This window comes from Drosophila erecta, unplaced genomic scaffold (assembly GCF_003286155.1).
Source record: "Drosophila erecta strain 14021-0224.00,06,07 unplaced genomic scaffold, DereRS2 tig00000021-arrow-pilon, whole genome shotgun sequence".
NCBI classification, from domain to species: Eukaryota; Metazoa; Arthropoda; class Insecta; order Diptera; family Drosophilidae; genus Drosophila; species Drosophila erecta.
Genome location: NW_020825198.1, coordinates 15,867,244 through 15,890,646, shown reverse-complemented (window position 1 = coordinate 15,890,646; position 23,403 = coordinate 15,867,244). Strand labels below are relative to the sequence as shown.

General features: G+C 41.8%; 3 protein-coding genes across 3 annotated transcripts; all 3 read right to left on the bottom strand.

Moving 5' to 3' along the window:
- Positions 1-7,783: 7,783 nt before the first annotated feature.
- On the bottom strand, positions 7,784-9,952 carry LOC6546307 (transketolase-like protein 2). Its single transcript, XM_001972812.3, has 2 exons — positions 9,082-9,952; positions 7,784-9,024 (listed from the first exon to the last, which is right to left on the bottom strand). Exons 1-2 carry the CDS (start codon positions 9,898-9,900, stop codon positions 7,972-7,974), a joined length of 1,872 nt encoding a protein of 623 aa, XP_001972848.1. The 5' UTR covers positions 9,901-9,952; the 3' UTR covers positions 7,784-7,971.
- A 3,979-nt stretch (positions 9,953-13,931) lies between these two features.
- On the bottom strand, positions 13,932-16,356 carry LOC6546306. The gene is made up of 9 exons (XM_026977332.1): positions 15,911-16,356; positions 15,769-15,851; positions 15,012-15,671; positions 14,856-14,948; positions 14,768-14,800; positions 14,632-14,703; positions 14,269-14,581; positions 14,090-14,208; positions 13,932-14,033 (listed from the first exon to the last, which is right to left on the bottom strand). Exons 1-9 carry the CDS (start codon positions 16,216-16,218, stop codon positions 14,005-14,007), a joined length of 1,710 nt encoding a protein of 569 aa, XP_026833133.1. The 5' UTR covers positions 16,219-16,356; the 3' UTR covers positions 13,932-14,004.
- A 1,426-nt stretch (positions 16,357-17,782) lies between these two features.
- LOC6546305 (cell death protein Grim) lies at positions 17,783-19,471 on the bottom strand. The gene has a single exon (XM_001972810.3). It carries the CDS (start codon positions 19,133-19,135, stop codon positions 18,713-18,715), a length of 423 nt encoding a protein of 140 aa, XP_001972846.1. The 5' UTR covers positions 19,136-19,471; the 3' UTR covers positions 17,783-18,712.
- Between the last annotated feature and the right edge of the window lie 3,932 nt (positions 19,472-23,403).

Here is a 23,403-nt window from a genome sequence, read left to right as displayed (position 1 = left end):
TGACACTCAATTATGGGATGCAGGCGGTGAAGCGTGCCCACAGTGGGGCCTCCAGTCCCTCCAATCTGTGCCGTTCATAAATCTTAACGAATTCCAGGGCCCGTCCAGAAATCAATGGCAACTCCAAAATGTCAAGGGTTCGAAGAAGACACGCGCCTCTTGTCACTGAAAAATTGCCTTAAATGTTGGCACAACTATTCAAATTAATTGATTTAATGCCTTGCACGGGACTCCCTTGCTTCAGAAATCTGGTTATTAATGAAGACTTGAGTGCAGTCCCTAATTAGAAAAGCAGACAGCACTTTCTTGGACGTAAAGTTTCTATATTTCACGCGATAAATTCGGATTCAAGTAGCAGTCGCAGCGTTTGTAGTTGGAATATATTTTAATAATCTACCTGATGCACTCCATCCTTTTTACGGGTTTCCTTTAGTGACACCTGCCGCTGCCAGGATTTTTATTTTATTTTCATTGCGATTCTCCTTGCCGGCAATTAAGTTAAAGCGCATTAAGGCGAATTTATGACAGCTTAATTTCATATATTAAGAGTTTATGTCGGCGATGCGAACTCCAGGAAGTCCCAAACCCCCGCCATAAAAACGAACTTAATTTCCAGGGGCGCCCGGGATTAGCTAGGGGATAATCAAACTATACGGAGCTACCGCAAGTTTTCCTGCTCCTTCTCAGTCAGTCATTCAATCAGTGCAGACAGGTGGAGTAGTTGGCAGTTGGGTAGCCATCCATTCACCCACTCAGTGACGAGCGATTTTATCTGGAAACTTGGCCAGGAACTTGACGGGCAATCGGCCATTAAGGAGGTTGTTCAAAGAGTTCCTGACTTTGGATCCACTCTGCTCTACTTATGTTGATGAAAATAATCAAAAAATGTCTTTAGGCAAAAATCCTATATCGGTTTTAAAGTATAATTTCATAAACGTATTTTAGTTGATTGCCTATAGTTGCGGAGCTGCCCTCGTGATTGGGCCAAGTATATTTTATGTTCAGCGCTGATGTGAATGAGTCGCCGCGTTGACAGCCAAGTGAAAAATGCATCTTGCCCGCTGGCAATCCGAGAATTCTCTGAAGGCGATACGGCGATGTGGCGATGTGGCGATGATGATGCGGATGACGTTCCAGAAGAAAAGTCCGGGCCATTAGCGGGCAATTGCGCATAAAAGTCACGGAGAGACGAGACGGTAAAAAGCGATGACACCTCGGGGAAGGGATTGGATGGAATAGGATAGTGTACTTGTGGGATAGAATGTGACACTAGTGCTGGAGCTGATCAGGCAATATTAAATAATGTTGTAAAATGCGAAACATTGAACCGAATCGGTTTTGGCTGTCACGGCCAAATAAATAAATAAAATGAAATTAAGTTTGTCTGCGCTGGCATTCGCATTCGATTTGGCAGTGACGTGCACAAAAGGTGAAATGACAACGACTAGGGCAATAAAAAATCGCAGCTCATTTGAGCTTTTTCCGATTTTCCGTTCAATCGCGTGTTGGCTTTGGCATTGTATTGAGTTAATTTATTGATGGCAGACGCACGATAAAAACCAAAAATGCGAATTGTCATTAGAAGTCATAAACTTGATTGACAGTTGGTGGTAATCTTAGTTCGGCGATTAGACCGACGGGTATAGTGAACTTTATTTGTGGCCAACAATGCCAGAAGTCGAGCTTTGTTGAATCTGTTGCACTGGGTTGTGAGTAGGAATTTAACTTTTTCCTTATTAGCTTGGCTTAAACGCAATACTATATGTGTTGTAACACTTATTTTCTCCATAGGATGAACCCAGCGGAAAATGGTATTGGAATATGGCTTTTCTTCAAGCATAATCTTTTCTAAATCACAAATAGATACAATTGATGCCAGGTAAGTAGTGAATTCATTACACTTTTAAGTCCAACCCCTTTGATTACTCCAGATGCTAAGGAGAATTTCGGTCGCGGGCATTATTCCATCTCATTTAGTTCGAAACCACTCTCAGCTTAATTAAATCAAAACTCACCCATAAAATTACAATTAATGAACCAAAAATAACGCCGAAAACCGCAAAAAGAGTCCATCGAGCGATAAATTCATTCGAATTTATGGCGAAGCGAAATTACGAAGAACGTAACCCTTAAAAATGTGGCATCTAAATTTCTGGAATAAATCTTAAGCAGCGACAACGAGGTGGGACAAGAATTTTGGCGGGTCCCGAGTACTGAGCATTAAATTAAATTGCTCAACAGTTTGTAATGCGGCACATTAGTGTCAAGCGATGACAAGGACATCCCGAAAGGGTTAGATTCCGCCGGCATTAACACGTTGTTGTCCTGGGAACAGGACGAATAATTTGAGAATTTATAGGCAGGCCACATTTGGTCCAGCAGCCGGTCCAGGATAAAGCATCCTTGTGATGACCCACCACCGACATGGGACAGTTTTTCCAAGGATTTATCTCAACGTCCTGTGAATGAGCACAATTAGTGGTGGCGAGTTCGGTTTCGTGGGGAAAAACTCCATTTACATGCAATTTGTTGCGTTTAAATGCCTTTTATATGCAAATACATCCTGGTCAGCTGGACAGGATGCGAAGATACTGAACACCAAGTTCCTCTTTATGATTTTTAATGAGCCTTCTTTTTGGGCTGGCTTCATGATTGATGCAATACTTGGGATGCTGCGAATGCCCGAATTTGTCGGAGTGTGTGAAATTTGAATATTTATGACCAACGGTCATGTATATATGGTGCGGAAATTTTTATGATCTTGTTGCATAAAATTATTACTTTTACTTTTTTACCCTGTTGGTTACTTGCACCCATTTGTGAAACTTGTTCTTAAGGCGGAAAAGTACTGAAATTATGTTCTTTTAACAGACATAATTATGCAAATTGTATGGCAGTCTTTATAAATTTATAGACTTGTTTTTCTTGAGATTAATAGGACGTACATTCATTTTCAGAGAAAAACGTCTAAATTTTCGAAGTCTTGGAAAATAGATTTAGGTCCTATTATTTAATCAACATATTACTGACTCTTATATTTTCCGAGCAAGAATAAAATACGTTTTTATTTGACCTTTCTTATTGACAAATTGTTTTTATCCCACACGTACTAGCTAACTTCTCAGCCATTAATCAAATTTGCCACACTTCCTTCGGTTTTGCTTCAGGCCAAAAACTCATTCGAGCGTAAGACGTCCGACTGTCAGATGATTAAAATGCATTAGATGGGAAGAAATGAGGAAAAACTAATTAAGAACATTTTCACCCAGCCAACCCACAACAATCCTTTGGTTTCTCCACGAGGCTAATCACAAAAACGTGACGTCATTCGCCACGCCTTTATTATGATTTTTATTAATGATTCATGCATGCCATTATGTGACTATATATACATTTGATCCCAATTTGTCGGAGAGACGACAAAGTGCGAAAGTAGCCGTGAACCGGGTTCCAGTGTTTTAATCCGCGCGTTTAATTGAAATTGGCTGCTAAGCCGAAGCCCCGAAGGTTTAATGCGGGTTCCAGAAGTCAAAGTGGTGGGTTATTGCCAACAAGATCTTTGCGGTAGCTCTGGGCCTCGTCAAATCTTATAGATATTAATGATGTTTGGACACACAACCGAATTACGAAACAATTAATTATTTGATTTATCCCCTCAATTCGTTATTTTTTCTGCTTTTCGCATGACTTTGCGCTCTGAGTCTAATTTGCGGCTTGATGGGGTTAGACTGAACCGAACTGTTTAGTTACCCGCATTATTCATTGTTTTTCTTCTAACAAGAAACATGCCTATATCTTCGTAATAATTATGAATAATTAAAGAGATATTATTAAGTTATGACAGCAAAAAAAACTGAGAATATTTATTTAATAAATATGAGAATATTTAGGAAACACAGCGTTCGTAAGCTTGCTTTTTTAAGGTACAAGTAAACAATAAATATATATATTTCGCCAGACCGAAAATGAGTTTTATCTTTGGTCAATAAAAAATTGGAATGCTCTCATACGAGCGACATTTTTTACGTGACTTGCCAACTTTTACATACAATTCGAAATTGCAACCCCAATAATGGATAGTAGTGTTTTTTATTACCCGCTGCGTTTGCCCCCATAACTCAGGATTTATCTGGGGAAAACAATCTGCGACAATAATTCTTAGGCCTGACATAATGTACCTCAAATGTTTTATTCGTGTTTATCGCCGGCATTTTTTCCACGTCTGCCGTGGCAGCACTTTCGAGCAAACTTTGTTTTTCGTTTTGATTTTCTTGCTTTTTGGCAATTGCCGAAATATGGCATAATATTAGAGCCCACTTATTGACTTAATGGGCATCTTGATAGGAGGCCAATAAGAAATATTTGATATATGGCCAAAACTTCACAGCGTGTTGGGGTTTTGGGAAAAAAAAGCTGTGTTCTAGGTTTCGGGGTTGAATTCGAGCAATCGAAATGCAATAATTAAAAGTGCGGAAAAAGGCTTTTCGCTGCCGTGACATCCGCAAGATCATTAATAAGGATATCTGTACTTCCGCATCCTTTTTGTATTCACTTATTGCGCTGCAAGGAAACTCCGTTCTCATGGTTGGCGGCAATGCAAATATTTATATAAGACAAAACTTTTGTTGCCATTTCGCTGGGCTGTCTGGGCGAACAAAAGGGTTAATGAGTTCAAGCAGCTACTTAGGCGACCTGATTAATGATCGGCAGTTAGCTGCCAACACATGCATGGCCAATACAACAGAAACGGAGGAGCACTTTGCATAAGATCATTAATTAAATCACATACACACACAAAGGATCTGCCAGAGAGAGCGAAAAAATATGCTAATTTGCAGGCAAACGAGAATAAAAATGTAAATCCCGAATAGAAAAATTCACGTAATTTCCAATTATAAATTCATCGAAATGACATTTAGGCCTGGGAGATCTCTCACCTTGTCTCGACTCGACTCAACACCCCATCATCAGTCACCTCACCTCAGCCTTGTCATAGGAATTAATGGTTCTACCCCCTAAACGCACCCAAAGGGTTACCCAGGCAGCAACGCTTAAAAAATCATAGTTAAATATAATAAATGTTTGTTTTTGGTCGACTCTATGCAAATGCTCGGCTCACACTCAATTAACTTTGTTGTCAATCAAATGCAAATATTGTGGTTCCTTGGAAAAACTTCCATCCATTGGCAATTGCAATTTGTTTGGCTTTTTTATGCTGCCTGTCGCTGTTGTGGCTCATTAGAATTGCTCAGTTATTCCATCAATATGCATTTGTTGTTAATCGAATTTTCGTAGCCACCGTTCTTTTGCATACGTAAGTGGTTTGCAGGATTTCACCGACAGTTGTGTGAAAGTCAAAATATAGGAAGGACTTGGCATAGGTTTGTAAATTGCCTGGGAAAGTTTTGTTAGCGTGACGCCCTCTAAATGTGTCTTCTAAGGAATCGGTGGATGTATAAATATTTTATGGCTGAATTACATATTCATGGAATGCATCCGTAGGTTTATGCAAATCCAGTTCAGCTCATTTAGCAACCTCTTTTTTATTTAAATGAAATAAAAGTGAAAGTCGTATAAGTTTTGTATATATTATATCAACTTCGGGAAACAATTTTATTTGATCTTAAATAAACTCTAGTTATGTGTCAAAAACGGAATACATATTTTTGCACAATAATTATAATGATGTATATTTTATTTCCCAACTGCTTTGCATTTACCTATGCTTTATGCCTAGGCAACAATACCCCCACTTAAAACATTAAAACACCCAATTCACAATATTGTTAGACAAGGCTTTAACATTCTTCCCTCACATCCTTTGTATTATGTCCTTTCACTCAATTCGTCTACTGCCCCGAACTCATACCCTCTAATTCGCTTCAACCAGAATGATCAATCAAAATCTGAATTTTAATGTTATGCGGTGCATGAAACCCTAACAACAGGAACAAGAATAACCATATCCTGTGAGTAACAGCAGCCAAGGAAAAATAAAAACAAAAGTGTAAAAGAATTTCCATTGCGACACAGGGGTGCGCACTTTTGGCATTTTTCTAACCCCTTTTTCTGCCCGGTGAAAGGCAAAATATTTGGAAAATTAAAAAAAAAAAGACAGAGGAGAAAGCAGAAGAGAGTAAAGTGAAAGGGGGACTGGCTGGTAACCAGTAGCTGCCACAGGAAAATAGTAAAAATTGTAAAAATCCTATTAAGCGTTTCCGGGCGAAACTCCTGTTCGGTGTTTGCTTTTGACACTTCTCTTCGTATACCTCATACTTTGCAGCTTGGTTGGGTATATGCGTTTTTATCGTCCAACAACGTACTTCAATAATAGTGCTAAAATACCTATTAAGATATGTTAACTTTTGCCCTTCTTCGCTATTTTGACAGCATTTCCTGCAAACTTAATTTATTTTTCTCTAAATGGTGCAATGTTTTGTAAAGGGTAGTTTACTGTTGATACCACGCATTTGATACTGACATCGTTCTATTTGAATATTGGGGATTGTGTTTTCTGGCGGGGCGGTTGGCTTAAATGTCTAATTTAAATGCATGTGCTTTTAACAGTTGCAGACAGAGATTGATGATTGTTTTTGGGCTCTTTTTTCACCGCGGATAATTGCTTACAAATTTTGCGGCACAGATTTTCCTCATTAAATGATATATGTTTGTGTGGGAGTGGGACATTTCAAGCAGGTGCAGTCGTTCCCTCATAAATCTACCCCAAAATCACACATCCAACTCCTTCACATGTGTGCATGGAACAAAGGGCTCTCCACATATGATGTCATCTAATCTATTTTCATTTTGTTGAATTTATGATCTTTAACCAATCTAGTTAGCCATGCTCACTTAACAAAAATTGAAAAACCTCTACGCTATCTATGCCTCCATTGTGTGTTTGAGGTGTATAGAATTTTTAAAGCATTTATCGTAAATTTTGATCGAATCGGAAGGGATACTTTGTCCACTTGGCCAACCCTTAACCACACACAGAGGCACATCCTGTTGTCCTTCTGAGCCAAACCATCAAACAATATGGAGTACTGATTAGGCAGCGAAAACAATAAATGGACCTCTGCTGCCTCAGAGGCAAATGAACAAATGGATGAATGCCACATTAGACGGCAACGGATGTCATTAGGGATAATTTAAAGTGGCCCTTGGTCAGGCGAAATAGCCAACGAGGACTGGAGTGTTTCGACAACAAGATACCCTTATTTTTTTAATTTGTAATTTTTGGTAGGTTTATATTATTACATTTCTTTTATATCCGTTCTATTGCAATATATGTGTGACTTATATGTATAGAAAAAAAATTGCTGATAAACTAACAATTTATTCATCTAGTGGAGCATATACTAAACTGAGTTTGCTGCAATACTTTTATATATTATTTTCCGAAATCTTTTATTTCTTAAAAAGTGTGATTTCCTTCTTCAAATAGCGTGATATTTTTAAAACCCCGAAACACAGCTAACACCGCATCTATAAATGAATCAACAAAGTAAAGAGGGGGATATCGATTGGATGCGCCTCTGCGAAAAGGTCACTGCAAATAAATATGTCAACTTTAAAATCGAAAAACACCGCCAACGCAGGAAACGATCCTCACTGTAGAGTCCCTTAAATTAGTGCCGCCCAATTGATTTTTGGCAAATGCTATTTTGCTTCGAACTTCAGTAGCATGTAGTGCATTAGTTCAGGTAGAGCAAAATATAATACCTCAGCTAAAGGGAAAATATCAATGGAAACGGGTCAGGTCACACTTAAAAGGGTTGAGTTTTGACTTTATAAAGGAATAGTTGATTAAGGAGTGGTTGCACGACAAGCTGAATATAAAACAGCATCACATTTTTAATTTGCAAAATGGGGGAGTTATTGAAACATTCGCGATACAGATAGAGCTTGAATTTGGAAAGTGCCACCTCTAAATTTGTATATGCTTGACCTTAGGTCATCACAAACTGCTCACTTCTTCATGATGGCCACGCTAGCTTTGTAGATGTTCCTGGAAGAGACACCAAACATGTCCAGCAGAACGGCGGGAGGACCTGATCTCGGTACATTGGTCACATAGAGATGCTTGACCACAAAGTTGCGATAGTCGGCCAAGGCACTGAGCACCGCCTCGCCCAGTCCGCCTTGCTGGTAGTGATCCTCGGCCACCACGATCCTCCCATGGCACAGTTTTCCGTGCTTCAAGATTAGTTGCACATCGAGGGGCTTCACTGTGAAGGGGTCCAGCACGCGCGCCGTGATGCAGTCCTCCTCCAATCTCTCCGCTGCGGCTAGGCACTCGTACAGTGTGACACCGGCTCCAATCAGGAGCACCTCATCCGAGGGCTTCTGGCGCACCACCTTGCCCATTCCCACGGCAAACACCTCGTCATTGTTGTAGATCACCGTGGTGTTCGGATACGTGGTGCGGATGAAGCACACGCCCTTCGTATTAGCAGCTAGTTCCACCGCCCTCTCCGTGCTAACCGCATCCGTGGGATAGAAGACCGTGCTACCGGGAATGCTCCTGAACATGGCTATGTCCTCCAGTCCCATCTGGGATGGACCATCCTCACCAATGCTGCAGCCGCAGTGGGAGCCCGCGAAGTTCACATTCGTGTGCGAAATGGCGCCCATGCGGATCTGATCGAATGCCCGGGTGAAGAAGGTGGCATACGTGGAGACGAAGGCCACAGTGCGTCGGCGACAGGTTGCTCCCACGGCCACGCCCACCAGATTCTGCTGCGCCGTGAAGCACTCGATGAAGCGCTCCGGAAACGCATTCCGCATCTTGTCCGCGTACGTGGAGTTCTTTGTGTCGCCATCGAGGGCTATGACCCGGGAGTTGTCGGCCGCGATCTTGGCCAGTGCGGTTCCGTAGGCTAAACGTGGAGCCACCGCATCTCCCAGCCGATAATTGGGCGGACTGCACAGCCGTATGTTGTTGATATGCACCTCGGGGGCGTGGCCGCACTTGCCCAGCTTTTTGGGCGACAGGCGCACATTCGGATTGGCGATTTTCATCTAAGGAAAAATGTGATATCATTACAGGGTAACCCGTGAGCTGTGTTGCCATCCCACCTGCAAGTGCTTGATCGCAGCCTCGGCCCGCTTGCCCAATGGCTGGGCATGCATTTCGTCGACTCCCTCGATGGCCAGAAAGTCCTTTCCCTTAACCGTCTTGGCCAGCAGAGCCGTGGGCTTGCCCTTGGTGCTGGCCGCATTGAAGAAGGCCTTGACCAGCTCGTCAATATCGTGGCCATTCAGGACTAGGGCATTGAAGCCGAAGGCGTCCAACCGCTCCCGGTAGACCTCCAGTTCAGTGCCAATGTCTGAGCAGAAGAACTTGTTCATGTCGAAAATGACGCACAGGTTGTCCAGGCAGTAGTGGCCGGCAAAGTGGAGCGATTCCCAGACGGCTCCTTCGCTGGCCTCGCCATCGCCCACAATCACATAGGTGCGATAGTCGGCCTTGTCCAGGTATTTGCCCACATAGGCCATGCCGGCGGCCACGGAGATGCCCTGTCCCAGGGATCCAGTGCTCACATCGATGAAACTCAGCCGCGGAGTGGGATGGCCCTCAAGATCGCTGTCCACCTTGCGCAGATTCCGCAGCTCCTCCACCGGAAAGAGTCCTGCCTCCGCCCAGGCGGCGTACAGGATGGGCGCAGCGTGTCCTTTGGATAGCACCAATCGATCGCTGGAGGGATCGCGAGGATGCTTCATATTCAGGCGCATCTGCTGGAAGAACAGCACCGTTATTATCTCGGCCAATGAGGCACAGGACGTCGGGTGACCCGACTTGGCCGCCTGCGTCGAGGTGATCGAGTGGATCCGCAGCTTCTGGGCAATGTCCTTCAGGTTCTGCACGACCTTACTGTCCAGCTTAGCGTTCGACATTTTCACAGCCTAATTTTGACTACTTTTGAGAAACTTATCAAAGACAGCTTGTATTTTGTAGTTTTTGGCGTCAATTCAATTTCTTTTCGATTGGCGTACCAAACTATATAGAATAGCAGAGTATTTACTAAATTAATACCTGTTACTGCTTCAAGAAAAGTTTCTGCACTCAAATTTTTAGAAGGGTAAATTTAATAAAGCTTAAAACAAGAATTCCATCCATCCATACCATTTTTATACAAATGTATAGTTTCAGCTGCCTGAAAATACGAAATTCCGAGCTCTGATAGCGCAATAAATAAAACAAAAGAAATCTGTCTTGTTTAAGAAATTCCCACCCATTCTCCAAAAATTCGTTCTATGATTTAACTGCACTTATTTTATTAATTGTAAATGTTCAGCAAATTGAATGCATCCCCACTCGAATCAGTCAAACAGCCAAGAAATGCCATCACAAATCAGAGGTCGTAAATATTTTGAAGGAAGAAACTCACAACAGTAAAAAAAATCGCCCAAAGGAGTTTTAATAAAAATGCAGTGTGAATTTACGGGGAAAAATTGCAGTTCTCACAGCGAGAAAACGCAGCAAACAAGCCCAAAGTGCGGACCAACCCTCCGGACCGATAAATGCCCATCAATGAGCCAAGAGGTGCAGTTTTGAAAACAGTTTAAATTTGATTTGGGTGCGAATCGGAATTGCACGAGGGTTGCATTGGCTACTAACCCTTTCCCAGGCTCATCGAAGCGTTCCGTCTGTCCGAGCGCTAAATAAATCATTTCTCTTCGATTAATTCGCTTGCTGACATGTGCACACTCACATGTCCCGACTGAAGGGCTTACTTTAAATTTAAAAAAAAAAAAACAAGAAAAAAGGGTTTACACATGGTTTCGGTTAAGCGACCGCTACTCATGTCAAATTTTGGCTTTTGCTCTGCTTTGTAGTGGCATGGAAAATTGTCCATTGCCGTGCAGTCATAAGTTATAAATTAGTTAAGTTCCTTTCGAGCACTTTAAAGTCAGCCGAGGGTTGTTCAAAAAAGGGGTTCCCTCCAGCACCACACCCTTTACCTTTTCCGCGTCATTGAGTTTGCTGCTTTATGTGTGTTTCTCGAAATTTTTAAGTGCATTGATTAATTTTTATTTTGATCGCTCCGAAATCAATATTGTTTGCAAATTTCCCGTAAATACCCGACCGAAGACACGGGCCCAGCAGTTGGTGTGTGTAATTTGTCGTCATTCGCAACGCCCAGCGACTTTCCCCTGATGTTTGCCACTTAGCAAAGGGTTCAGTATCCATTGCCAATGCTTCGAGTTTATGTAGTGGAAGCGCGTTAAGAGTTTCGCCAGCTGATAGCCGTGGGAAAGGGGTATTATAGCATTGACATCTGGATCGCGGAATTCAAGTGGCGTAATCTAGAATGAATCTAAATGAATAAAAATAATCTCAAGGAAGTGATATATCACTCACAAAGACAAAATTTAAGATGATATAAAACACATCTATTAAGACTTAGTCTGATTCCTAGTACAGTATTGGATTTTATGTGATTTACTTGGGGTCTGATGAACAATTCAATTAGCGGGCACACTGGGACTGCCATTCCCAATCAAGGCTGTGAAAAGCATGAAAAATCGCATTGGATTTCCCATGAATGTTCCCAGGCTAAGCAGGCACTCGACTTCAATGGGACGTTTGACAAAGTGGAAGCGATTGACCTATGTCCAAGCTCATTTATTGATTCCGCACATTTGCATAGAATAGGGCCTATCTAGTATCCCCTCGTTTGATCTGATTGCGACGCGTGTCCTGTTCGGCGATGCAAATTGGTCACACCCTTCAGATGTCAAAAGAAATATCGACGGATAGACGGCAAATCGATTTGCATGGCAGGGCACTACTAATAATGCCTTTTGCCCGGGGTGACATAATTGTGCCAGGACCAGCTTGACCAGCCTGCGTTCCATCATAACTCATAATAATGAAGTGAAATGCCTATGTATGTGCTACCCTGGGCATAATCGGCTTTCGATTCCAAACAAAAGGACTCGGCCTCAGAAGTCACGTGCTGCCTGCTGCCTAATCCGTGTCCTCTGCTCTCCTTTCTTTTTCCCGGGTGAAAGTCCTGGCGGCGAATTTGCTACGCTTTGATTTCTCCTCTCTGCGACGTGATCCCTTTGCGCCTTTTTATTGTCTTGTCTGGACAGTTGGTAGCTACCTACTTGAAGTGGAATCGTGCCCTTGATTAAATTATATGAGTTTATCCCCGGGCTGGAAGTGAGTCGCTCTCGTGGCCGAGATAATTTTATCTGGCAACCGATTCGGATTGAGATGTTGGCTTGGAAAAGGGTTAGAGGGATTTCGGAAGTTTTGCAGTGCTGTTATTTACTTATTACTACATTAAATAATTAGGTTAGAATGACAGCTGAACAATTTCTAGAGTGATTATACCACAAGGACATAAATAAGTTGCTTTTCATCAAATCAAATACTCAGTTATCCTTCACAGACGTGGCATTTTAATTAGCTACACACAAGCCTTATCAATTACGATCGCTTAGCCGATAAATTGAAGATAAACCCACCGCCTGCTCCAAAACTCCCAAGGAGACGCTTAAATATCGCCTAGACCCCTACAGTTTGAGCGCCGTTGGTGTCTAATGATTGGCATACTACCAAAATAGGTGGCACTGATTTAATGGGAGCCCGGTGGTCTCCGTTTTCCATTTCCTCCACAGCCCCTCCCCGCAAGTACTCCGCCCATGTCCGTCTCTATTTTCAATTTCGTTAATGACCCAAAAGTGGCGTAAACCAATTTATACCGAGTCGGAGTCTCTCACACAAGACAAATAATAGCGCAGCAGGACATTGACAACAACACCCAGGCAGTAAATACGAATGCACTGGAAAAAATAACAATTTTCCATTTCAAGTCAAAAGTATTATAATTTATATTTTACAAAAGATTATAAAAGAATCGTTTACATATCATTGGAACAGCTGTATTTAAAAGGATACGCAACTTGTAGATTCCAAGTAAGCAATCCACTTCAAGAACTGAGCATGATATTAGTTTGCTCACATCTTTTTTCTCTGTGCACATAAGTGAAGCAGATTGAAGAAGTAGAAACGAGACTGTCGACCGGTAATTGACTGCCGCTGATGGTCACTGGCCAAAACGCCGATAATGAAGCGCAATTGTGTTCGAGAGATGGTCAGAAACAAATTTCATTTGGTGCAATTAATCATATTCAGGGACCGAAGGAGTTACGAACTCATGACTTCTCTTTTCTAAAATTTTAAGGTGTTGCCTCGCAGGAATAAATCATTCTTATGCGCGTTGTTTGCGGACCCTAGACAACCTCCTGTGGTTTTGTGGGTGTTGACACACGTTTTTTCGGCGGGAATAGCTTAGAATCCCCAACAGTTGGGTCTATGAATCATGAGATTAATGAATAGTCGGCGGCAGTAAATGTCAATCCGAGAATCTCAAGAAGTCTTTACCTAACTTCGCTTGGCCGCGCTCTTTAACATCAAACAATTAACCAGAGCTTTCATTGTCGGCACTTTGATATTTGATTTGCCGCTTTTCCTGGACAAACGAAGTGACTCCTATCCCCTCAAACGAATGTGGTCGTTTGTGGCCATATTGCGTTTCACTTTCGCTCCACATACAGGCCTTTCGCATTTGGGGGCGTTGTTTGCCCGGCCCTTTTCCGCCTGCCACTTTTCCGACTTGGTTTTTGCACGAAAAGTGGGTCACCGATGTCGCCCGTCTGTTTGACCAATGCGAGGGTTCCTCGCGGGTTAGTGTACCTTACTGCTAAAATCAATAGAGCAGCTCACTGTAATTAGCTTTGACTTAAAGTGCATGCCATGCGAGGTTCAGGATCTGGGAAGGTGGAACTTTGCCTACTGTGAGTCATTACCAGGGGGTAAATGGCTCGAGGAGTGCTGGACGAAGTTTTCATCTTGATGTGTCATATGTTAAGTACTTTGCTTGCCATCTAAGATTAAAAATTCAAAAGAAAGCTGCACTGCATTTTTGGTGGTTTTATTGTTAGGAGTTTAAGAGTATAATCAACAATTTTTGTAGCATTTCCAGCTCACGTACGGATTTCGTTCCTATTCAGCCCTGATGCACTGTTGATCGGGAATATTACAAGTGCATTACCATTATCTGTTACCAACCTGGATTTCCACTGCCCACATGACCAGTTTGCATTTGAGGCGCAGCCATAGGGATGCCTGGTGCGGGAATGTAGTTCGGTGTGGCACCAGTCATATCGTACGAATAGGGACTTGAATAGCTGTCGAAGATGAATTCAAATATTTGTGCAACATTATTCAGTAGTTGGGATATACCCTACCTCATTTGAGTGAGAGGATATGCGTTCATATTCATTCCACAGGCACCACCCATGCCATAGACTTGACCGCCGTTGCCCATCTCAACCAGGCCAGGGGATCCAGCTGGACCGTAGATGTTACAGGGTTCGGGGGCCAAACCCATGTCCATGCCATTGGGGAAGTGGTTAAAGTGGTTGCCATGGCTCGAAAATGGTTTGTAGTCTGCGGAGTATACTGTTTGGGTCTGCAGAGAGTCGTTCATGTATCCGGTGTTGCCGGCAAACCAGTTAGAAGTTGGCATGGCCATCGTTGGTGAAAGGAATGGTTGAGCACCTGAAGGGGTATCAGTAGGTGTTTGAAACGTTGGTATGCTAAGTAAGTACCTAGATAATCATGGTTATAATATTGTTGAGCACCGAAAGAAGCACTGAAAGCCTGTTGCATGCCTTGATAATCTGGATGAGGTGGGGTTTCGGAAATTATAGGATACTTCATAAAATACTTCATAATTAAACATACCCTGATTGGAGCTGGCAAACATTGCATGCGCACCTATTTAAATAATTAAAATTGGTCAATTGGCCCGAGATTCATGATTCATTTTTACCCTGAGTACCATTGCTGCCAAACTGTTGAGTTGCCTGCCCGAAGTTATTGAAACACGGCTGAGTTTGAGCATCAGCAAATGATTGTTGAATTCCTAAAACTCGGCATATTACTATCCATATTATAGATTATAGATATAGCTATATATCATGCTCACCTTGTTGTGCAGTGGCGTAGCACTGCTGAACACTCCTCTGGTACTTTTGCATAAAGGCCTCCGTGTCCAAGTTGCTGGAACTCTGATTGAATGAAGCACTATCCACGTTTGAGTGACAATTTTCCGCTGAAGCTTCGGAAAAAGTTTGAGATTTCCGCCCAGTTTGCCGATTGTTCTGGCCAGCGCCTCCCCTTTGACTTTCATCCATTGGCATCACTGGCATGGAGTACATGGCATTGCCTGGATAATTTAGTGGAGTCGAGTAGCAGTAGATGGGAAAGCCAGTACTTGGATCTACACCCATTGGCACAGGAATAATCTGCTCCTGCTGGCCAGGATTAGCCTGATAACATTGGGGGCATCCAGATTGCTGGCCAGTTTCCATATGGCAGCAACGGCCACAGGCCTCATTGGAGCAGCAAGGACCCTCATAGGCAGCTGAACTGGAAGTACTGGGATCATTCACAATTGTCTCATCCGATCTTGAGCCGGCTTCCGGCAGAGATTGGCCATAGCCGTATTGGTTAAAGTTCTGGGACATCTGCGCCGGCGAACAAGCTGAAGATTCCATCTCTCTTTGACCAGAAATACCTCTGGATATCGAGTCCTGCGGCATTGGGTCAGAGGATTGCCAGCTACAGGAGGGGTGGCACACTGGATCTATAGTATAAATATCAAATCGAAAGATCAGTAAAATGAATACCGAAGAAATAGAATTTTCCCAACTATTTTAAAAACTAAAATTCGTAATACTTACACTCGCTATAGTTGTAGTCCCGTAAGTCCATTGTCTGACCTCTTTGCTGCACTACTTGACCCGAGGCAATGCGGAACTCTGAGCTAGGATGCATATAACAAAATATTTGGTACTCGTGCAATTGTTGAATAGCTAAACTTACTAACGAACGCTCATCTGCTTCAGAAAGCGTGTGTATTCGCTGTCTGGATCTGCCTCAGAAGTGGGTTTTTCCGGCTTTTGTGAGGAATTGTTTTTTGAAGATGACGTGTGAACCTTTTCCTGGTCGGACTTGGGAAGCTCACTTGTCTTTTGAGCGCTTAATTCTTGGACACTTTTTGACTTGTAGGTTTTGCAGACATCGTCCACGCTTTCGATCGAATTTAGTGTTTGGCGGACTTCCTGATCCTGCGCGTCGTCCAAGGAATCGTTATCATTGTCATTCTTTTCCGAAGTGTTCATAATGATCATTAGATGGATATCTTAGTCGAGCTCTGCTGTCTTGTGACACCACTGGGGTATCTGGCTCATACTTAAGTAAATGCTTTGGAATTTTGCTTCCTTTTAGGAAAGTAATAATTTCCTAAAGTTTCTTAAGACTTATTTCGTTGACTACTTTGATTATGTTTTGTAGAACAACAGCAAACTGATTGTTTGCACTAAGCTTAAATGAAAAAGAACGATATCTTTTGTATATTCTAAAATGTTGCATATTTAAAGGAAAAACTGCAATTGGAGCTGTACATTTAAATAAACTACACATATTTTATAATTTTGTATATTTTTTATACAAGTTTTTAGTTCTATTGTCCAAGGTTTCGACCATTCTGAAGCAGTTTGTCAACAACCTGTGACTTGCTGCAATTTTCTCCCATTTGCAGTTTCCACCTGGCTATCTCAGATCAGTTTAGCATATGTGGCACTATTTAACTAAATTAACTACAAATATGTTATCATAAACTGCCTGCGCGCCGAGCATAATTGCAGGCGCTAAGAAGGAATTCGAGTTGAAAACTTGATCCAGGACACGCGACCGACTCTATGCGAGCATTTGCATACCCTATAATTTCCCCCTCGCTTATCAGCGCCAAAAATCAAGCCACACGCGAAAAAAAAAGGTTAGCGAAGGACCCTAATTTCCAGGTCGCTTATTGTCATGTCACGACAATTAAACAATTTCTTGTGCGCTGGTTCCAGTGCGCTTTAGAGCGATTTAAATTAAGATAGGCGGCAAATTAGCGGCCCGAAATGTTTGCATAATTATTATTTGACTGGCGAACTTATCAGGCGCCGCTGATCGCTTGCTGCCACAGATGTTACACTTTTTCCACTTCTGGGGTTAAATGGGTTTCCGGGTTCGCTAAAGGGTACACCCCCTTTTCCCCTTTTCCCCTTTCCATTTGCCCTTTTCCGCTCTTTCCCTTTGACCCCGAGCCCGATGACTTGGACATTGGCGGCGCAAACTGAGATCTGCGGTTAAGCGGCGTCACCTTTGCTTTTTAACCCTTTTGGGCGGAGTGTGCCTGGCATGACACAACGGGAAAATTCTCCGTCTGTCTGCCCTTAACCAACAATGGATTTTCCCTTTTGAGGTGACATATTGGTTTTCACGATAGCGATCGCTAAATGTTTGCTTTCTCTGCCTTTTCCCGGCTGAACGGTTGTCCTTTGCCATTTCAATAGGAATTATACAAAAATATTTAATATTTGCTTTGAGGTATTAATAAATCATGTTCAAATTGTTTAAATGTTAGGTGAACTCTAAACCAAATGATTTTTCTTTCAATTCAAAGTTCGATCAAATTTTGTTTATTTTCAACCTACAAGTTTCAGTAATATAGACAAACCATTTCAAAATATTTTTTAAGCCTTCGAAATTTTTGTCGAACTGAGTATATTTCTCTCAAACTTCCACACTTCCAAAATAAAGGATATTAAATAAATATATTCCATCGAAAAATAGTTTCCTTTCAACTAGAGAATTTTAATGTGGTATTCTGAAAAGGTACAATAATCATACAAGTTTTTGTTTTATAAAATTGTGTTTATTTTTTGCTTGTTTGTCTTATAAAAATTTTAATTTCTTACAAATGCTAAATCTTCACATTTGATTAATTTAAATATTTCTTGTTTAATTTGCAATGCCAAAAATTAAAATAATATGTTTTGAATTTTGCTAAAATCAGTAATAATGATAAGATACATTTCGATTTTTGTTATTCTTGATTATTCGTATCAAAATTGCTTAAATGTGTTGTTTTGTTTCATTTTCGTTAAAATGTATTTCTTGCTGATCGGCGGTTCTTGTATTCTATTTTTTGTAGACATTTTGTATTTTCTTTCTTGTAAACATATAAAATTTGCTGTTTGCTTAAAATCTATTTTGTACAATTGAGTTGTTGTCTTTTGTTGTAATTGTTGCTGCGGCTGCATCTTTGTTTGCTTGTTGGTTCTGTATTGTAGTTCTGTAATATTAGTTTAGGATTTATATTTGTAAGTAGTTGAAATGCAAAAATTTGACAATTAGTTGTTAGTTGAGTACGATACTTGTGGTTTTGCTCATATGTATAGACACTAATAGGGTTTATGACCATTTACACATTTCATTTCCAGCTCTCAAAATGTTGTTAATTATTAAGGTATTTGAACCAACCGGGAAACCTTTGCTTGCAAAATTAAACATTTTTCTCATAACTGAAAAGCGAAACTTTGACATTCAAAAAAGTAACAAACAATCAATATCACTTTAAGCAAATCGATGACAAATTTTGAATTTTCTCTCTCAAAAATAGTTTAAAAATAGTTTTCTTCTTTTGTTGTGGAAATATCCCATTTTTTACAAAACTCCTGCCTCCTCATGTGTCCATACCCAAAAAAGAAATCACAATGCGCTTTGATTGAGCCTGCCTTTCCCAGAAAATCCCAAAGATTTCCTCTCCACCAGGTTGAAAAATGGAAACCAAATCTAGTTCTCCTTGGAGGTGGCATCGGTCACATCGTCCTCCTCGTTGTTCTGACCGCCGCTGCTGATTTCGAAGGATATTTGAATCACCATCGGTCTTCGCTGGCTCGAACTGTAGCTGTAGATTCTCAGGGCGTAGCAGAAGATCTGGGCCAGAAGGTCCCAGCATCCGAACTCCGACATTGTCATCGATCCCTGTTGACTTCCCAGCGGCACGGAAATGTTGGCACGGAATTGGGGGCGCTGTTGTTGTGGATGTGGCTGCTGCTGCTGTTGCGATTGTTGCTGTTGCGCTTGTTGCTGCTGCTGCAAGGGTGCAGCAGGTGCTGCAGTTGTCCTTGGACTCGCTGCTGCCTGGTGGCCGCTTTGCTGATAGCTTCTGGCCAACAATTGGGCCTGGTCGGGTATGAAATAGGCGATGGCCATGGCGGTATTTGATTTAATACAAAATATGGCTTTACAAAATGTTGAATGAATTATTCAAAAATATATAACTTTGCTGCAGTATATATTTTTAATGTTCGATGTCAGTATTCCTCGGGAATAATATATTTTATGCACTGCTTGCACTTTAAGTCTTTTAAGTCTTCATATCTCGCATCAAGCACTTGGAAAATTTTTCTGACTCATTTGGCGGGAAAACGAACTAGGAAACTGGTCGCTTTTGACGAACTTTCAGGCTGTGCGCTTTTCGCTTTTCGCTTCCGCTTGTTATTCAATGTTCTCGGTTCGAGGTTTCAGAGTGGACTGACTGTAAATATCCTTGCTGCAGTCACATTTATAAAATAGCTCTCTTTGTACTTTCCTACAGGAAGCGCGTCTCTCTCTCGCGGTAAATGTCACCCTCCCAGCGTGCACCACCCCCCCCGGCAGTGTGTGTGTATTGTGTGTGTGCTTTGTTTATGCCAACAACCAACCAATTGAACCACCAACCACAGGGACCCACACCACCGACAATGTGCCACCACCACCGCCACCGCCAGTTTACCACCCCAAAGACACGGCTGCCTTTGTTACCTTTACTTCGGCCTGGAAAGGGGGTGGGAAAGTGGCTGGGAAGCGGAGAGAGACTCGGGAAATGAGAGCGCAATTGGGGAAAATCATTTTACGTAAGAGTGCTACGTTAAGCAAAACGTAAGCTCCTTGGATTTTTTGTTCGAAGGGCGGTTTCGAATTCACTTCGAACTCCAGGGGTTTACTTGGTCTAGCTGAGTCTAGCAAATTTAAGGGGAAGTTTGCTCGGCGTATTTTCATTTCGAAATTCGAACTTGGATTTCTCAACGGATGAATCAACAATTGTTTGTTATGAGTTTTTGGTTCGCATAGAAACTGAATTTTGGTAATTAACTGCAATTTAATCTTAGTCATTGCAAATATATTAAAAGAGTTATTTTTATTCGGTTCCCAGAAATGGTAAACAATTTTATTGTACTGTTTTTGGTAATTTATACCTTCGAATACTTAGTATATTTCAACAGAACAGTTACTCGCCGTAGAACCTCTCAGAACCACTAACCCGCTTTCAAGTTAAGCATCCTTCAACTCAAAAAGCATACAAGGCAAATCTTTGATGCGAAACCTCTGCGAAATGGTCCTTGAAGATTTCCCCCACTGCAGCCTTAAACTTGACCACTCCAAAGGACACCCAAATGGATTGACCTTCAAGCCAAAGCGAATCCAGCTCCCTCAAACATTACGCTGACGACAATTTCAACCTTGGAGAATGTTTGATCCCAGCTCCCCCATTTTCCTGTAGCTGCAGCTCATCCATTATGATAAGCTGTTCCCGGATAGTTGCAAAGTCAAGGAAGCAGTGGCGGAGTTGGAGGGGCATCAAAAACGTTTACTTATGAAGGGGTGATTAATCAAAAACAGATTATTATTTACTGTGGAGTATCAGAACAAATACAATTCATAACATTTTTTGTTCATTTAAAATTTGTATATGATTCATAATTATTTTAATCATAATCATAAATATCACATAAATCAAAGCAATCATTTTATCAGTTGGGTAGGTTGCACTCTTATCATCTGCTCCTATGTCCACATGTTCAATAAATGTCATTTAAGCGGCAGCACTTTAGCATTTTAGAAAAGGACTTCCAGGCAGCAGGAAGCATAATGCCAATTGAGCTTATTTCCTCCCCCTATGTAACATTTTTGCTGAGGGAGCTCCAACAAAGTTTCAAGGCCATCGCCAAGGCCATGCGTCCGCCACTTGTGGGCGATGTTCCACAAGTCTCCTACCGGCAAAAGCTTTTTATTTCCCACCCAACTGGCTTCAAGGTCGTGCCGGCCGGCATTTCCACCCACATTCAGCTTTTCCTCTTCGTTTTTGTGCGTGCGACCTTGACAATGAAATTCGTTTAGGGAGCACAGCTCCTCCAAAGAAATTGTGGGTGAGCTTTCCCTGACACAGTTGACTGCACGTGGTCGTTATATTCTGGCATACGAAAAAATGTCAAGCTCAAGGTCGCGGGATATCGATTTGACGAACTTGGAAGGGTGTATTACTTAACAATGGTTATGGTTTTGGGGGAAGTGTGCAAATATTAAGGTAAAATATGTGTCAAAATCAAATTTCCCCTGTTAAGTAAGGTAATCATCATACATATAGTTTCACATGATTTTTTTTAGCTGTAAGTAACGAATTATTTAGCATTTAAATTTTATACATAATGATCACTAAGTTCATTGTACATACACTCATTAGCTAAGCAAAAAGTCGCATCTCCCTATATTTTCCCTCACATATTTTGCGACAGATGTTAATACAGCAATCCGCATTCACCTTGCCCAACAGCCGTGAATCATTTTCCCCTTGCCATAGCATTACTTACACTTTCCGCTACATATTTTCATTTAGCAATATGCAGACACCGTAATCACAGCGAAGAAATATCATTTCAGAGCAAGTTCTTCCCTAACCCAGGACATGTAGGCATGGACAATATGTTGGCATCACTTAAGCCCCAGCGAGTCCTTTGCCAGGATACACACGTAACGAGTCCCAATCGCACACGGACGGCTTGTGTGTAACTACTTAAGCCTCATCATACGCGTTTTAATGCCCATCATCGGCCAATATCCAGCGGGCCATCATTATGTCTCTTCGCAAGGACCTCAATACCCGCCTCCAGCACTCATCCCGGTTTTGCAGTCCGGTCTGTGCAATTATTTCGTGCATTGTTCAAGGATTGCTCGCAGAAATTTTCTTTTTCCACATAGTGAAAGGGCCAAAGTGTTGTCAGGGGATTTCCAGCCCATGGACAATGGGCTTCACAGAGAGAAACGGAACGGAAATGGTAACAATGCCGAGCTGCCAGTTCTGCTCTGCAAACAATTGCCCGTGCACTCAAAGAAATCAAAAGTGGGTCTGTAATAGTTTAATACATGCCCAGTTCCCACACTTGAGAAGTTCAAATCAGAGATGCCTAAAAAACCTTTTTTTTAAATACTCATAACTTGAAAAGTTCAAAACAGTGATGCTCAAGCATTTCAACAAGTATAACTTAGGGATAACTTAGTATATTCACTTCAATATTTAATATACTTTAATTATTAAATACTTATAACTTAAAAAGTTCAATACAGTGATGCTCAATCATTTCAAGAAGTATAACTTAGGGATAACTTAGTATATTCACCAAATACTTTAATTATTAAATACTTATAATTTAAAAAGTTCAATACAGTGGTGCTCAAGCATTTCAACAAGTATAACTTGGGGATAACTTAATACATTGACAAAATAATTAAATTTTTGTCAATGCTGTTTTTAAAATATACTCATATTTTAAAGGCATATTTGTGCAGTGTGTGGCTGGTTTGGCTGGGTCTGCAGGATTACGCACCGGTTTACAAGATGCGGCGGCCCTTAATGGTTTCCACTTATGCACTGCAGACATCATCATCGCCATCAAAATCGGTCGAGGGCGGACAAAGTGCATCGAAGGCCCAAATCAAGTGGCCGGGCATTGGTGTGTCTGTGCTGCTAATCTATATGTAAATTTTCGCACAGCTCCGACGACAGCCAACCGCCCAATACGAAGCGGTAAATACCCTAAGATGTCGCAGGAGAACTCGCCTGCGACGGCACCCACACATGACGTCATGCCAAGTGCTTGACAAATGGCTTAAAAGGGCTAAGACAAAAAGTCAGAGTGGGAAATCGCTGACAACGTACTAAAAACTTGACAAAGTGTGTTGGCAAGTGTCAGGCGCAGGACACGGGACTTGGGACTTGGGAAGGACCAGGACACACGTCCTTTGCATATGTGTGGGGCAAAGTGTAAGTGTGCGTAACAGATAAATAATCATGTGATATCATCTGAGGCGTTGGCGAGAACTTTTTAGCCCAGTCACCGACGCCAAAAATTAATTTCATACATTTTAAAATTTCAATTTATTTTGCCTTGCACGAACGCGCTGCGTCTTCAAGCAGACAATGGCATAAGGGAGAGCCGCTCTGGAAAATGGAAATCCCCCCGCTCGCAGCCGGAAAAGCCACCGCAACCCCCTCGGCCATGTGTGTCCTCATTTGGCTTTTGTTTTTCTTCAGCTCGTCCTTTTTTCACACTTGTCACTTGCATTTTTGACATTTCAGTTAGCACGAGGATGGGAAAGAATGATGATGACTCCGCGAAGAAAAGGACAATGAGGGGCTTTTACAGGGTTTTGCAGGATGGCAG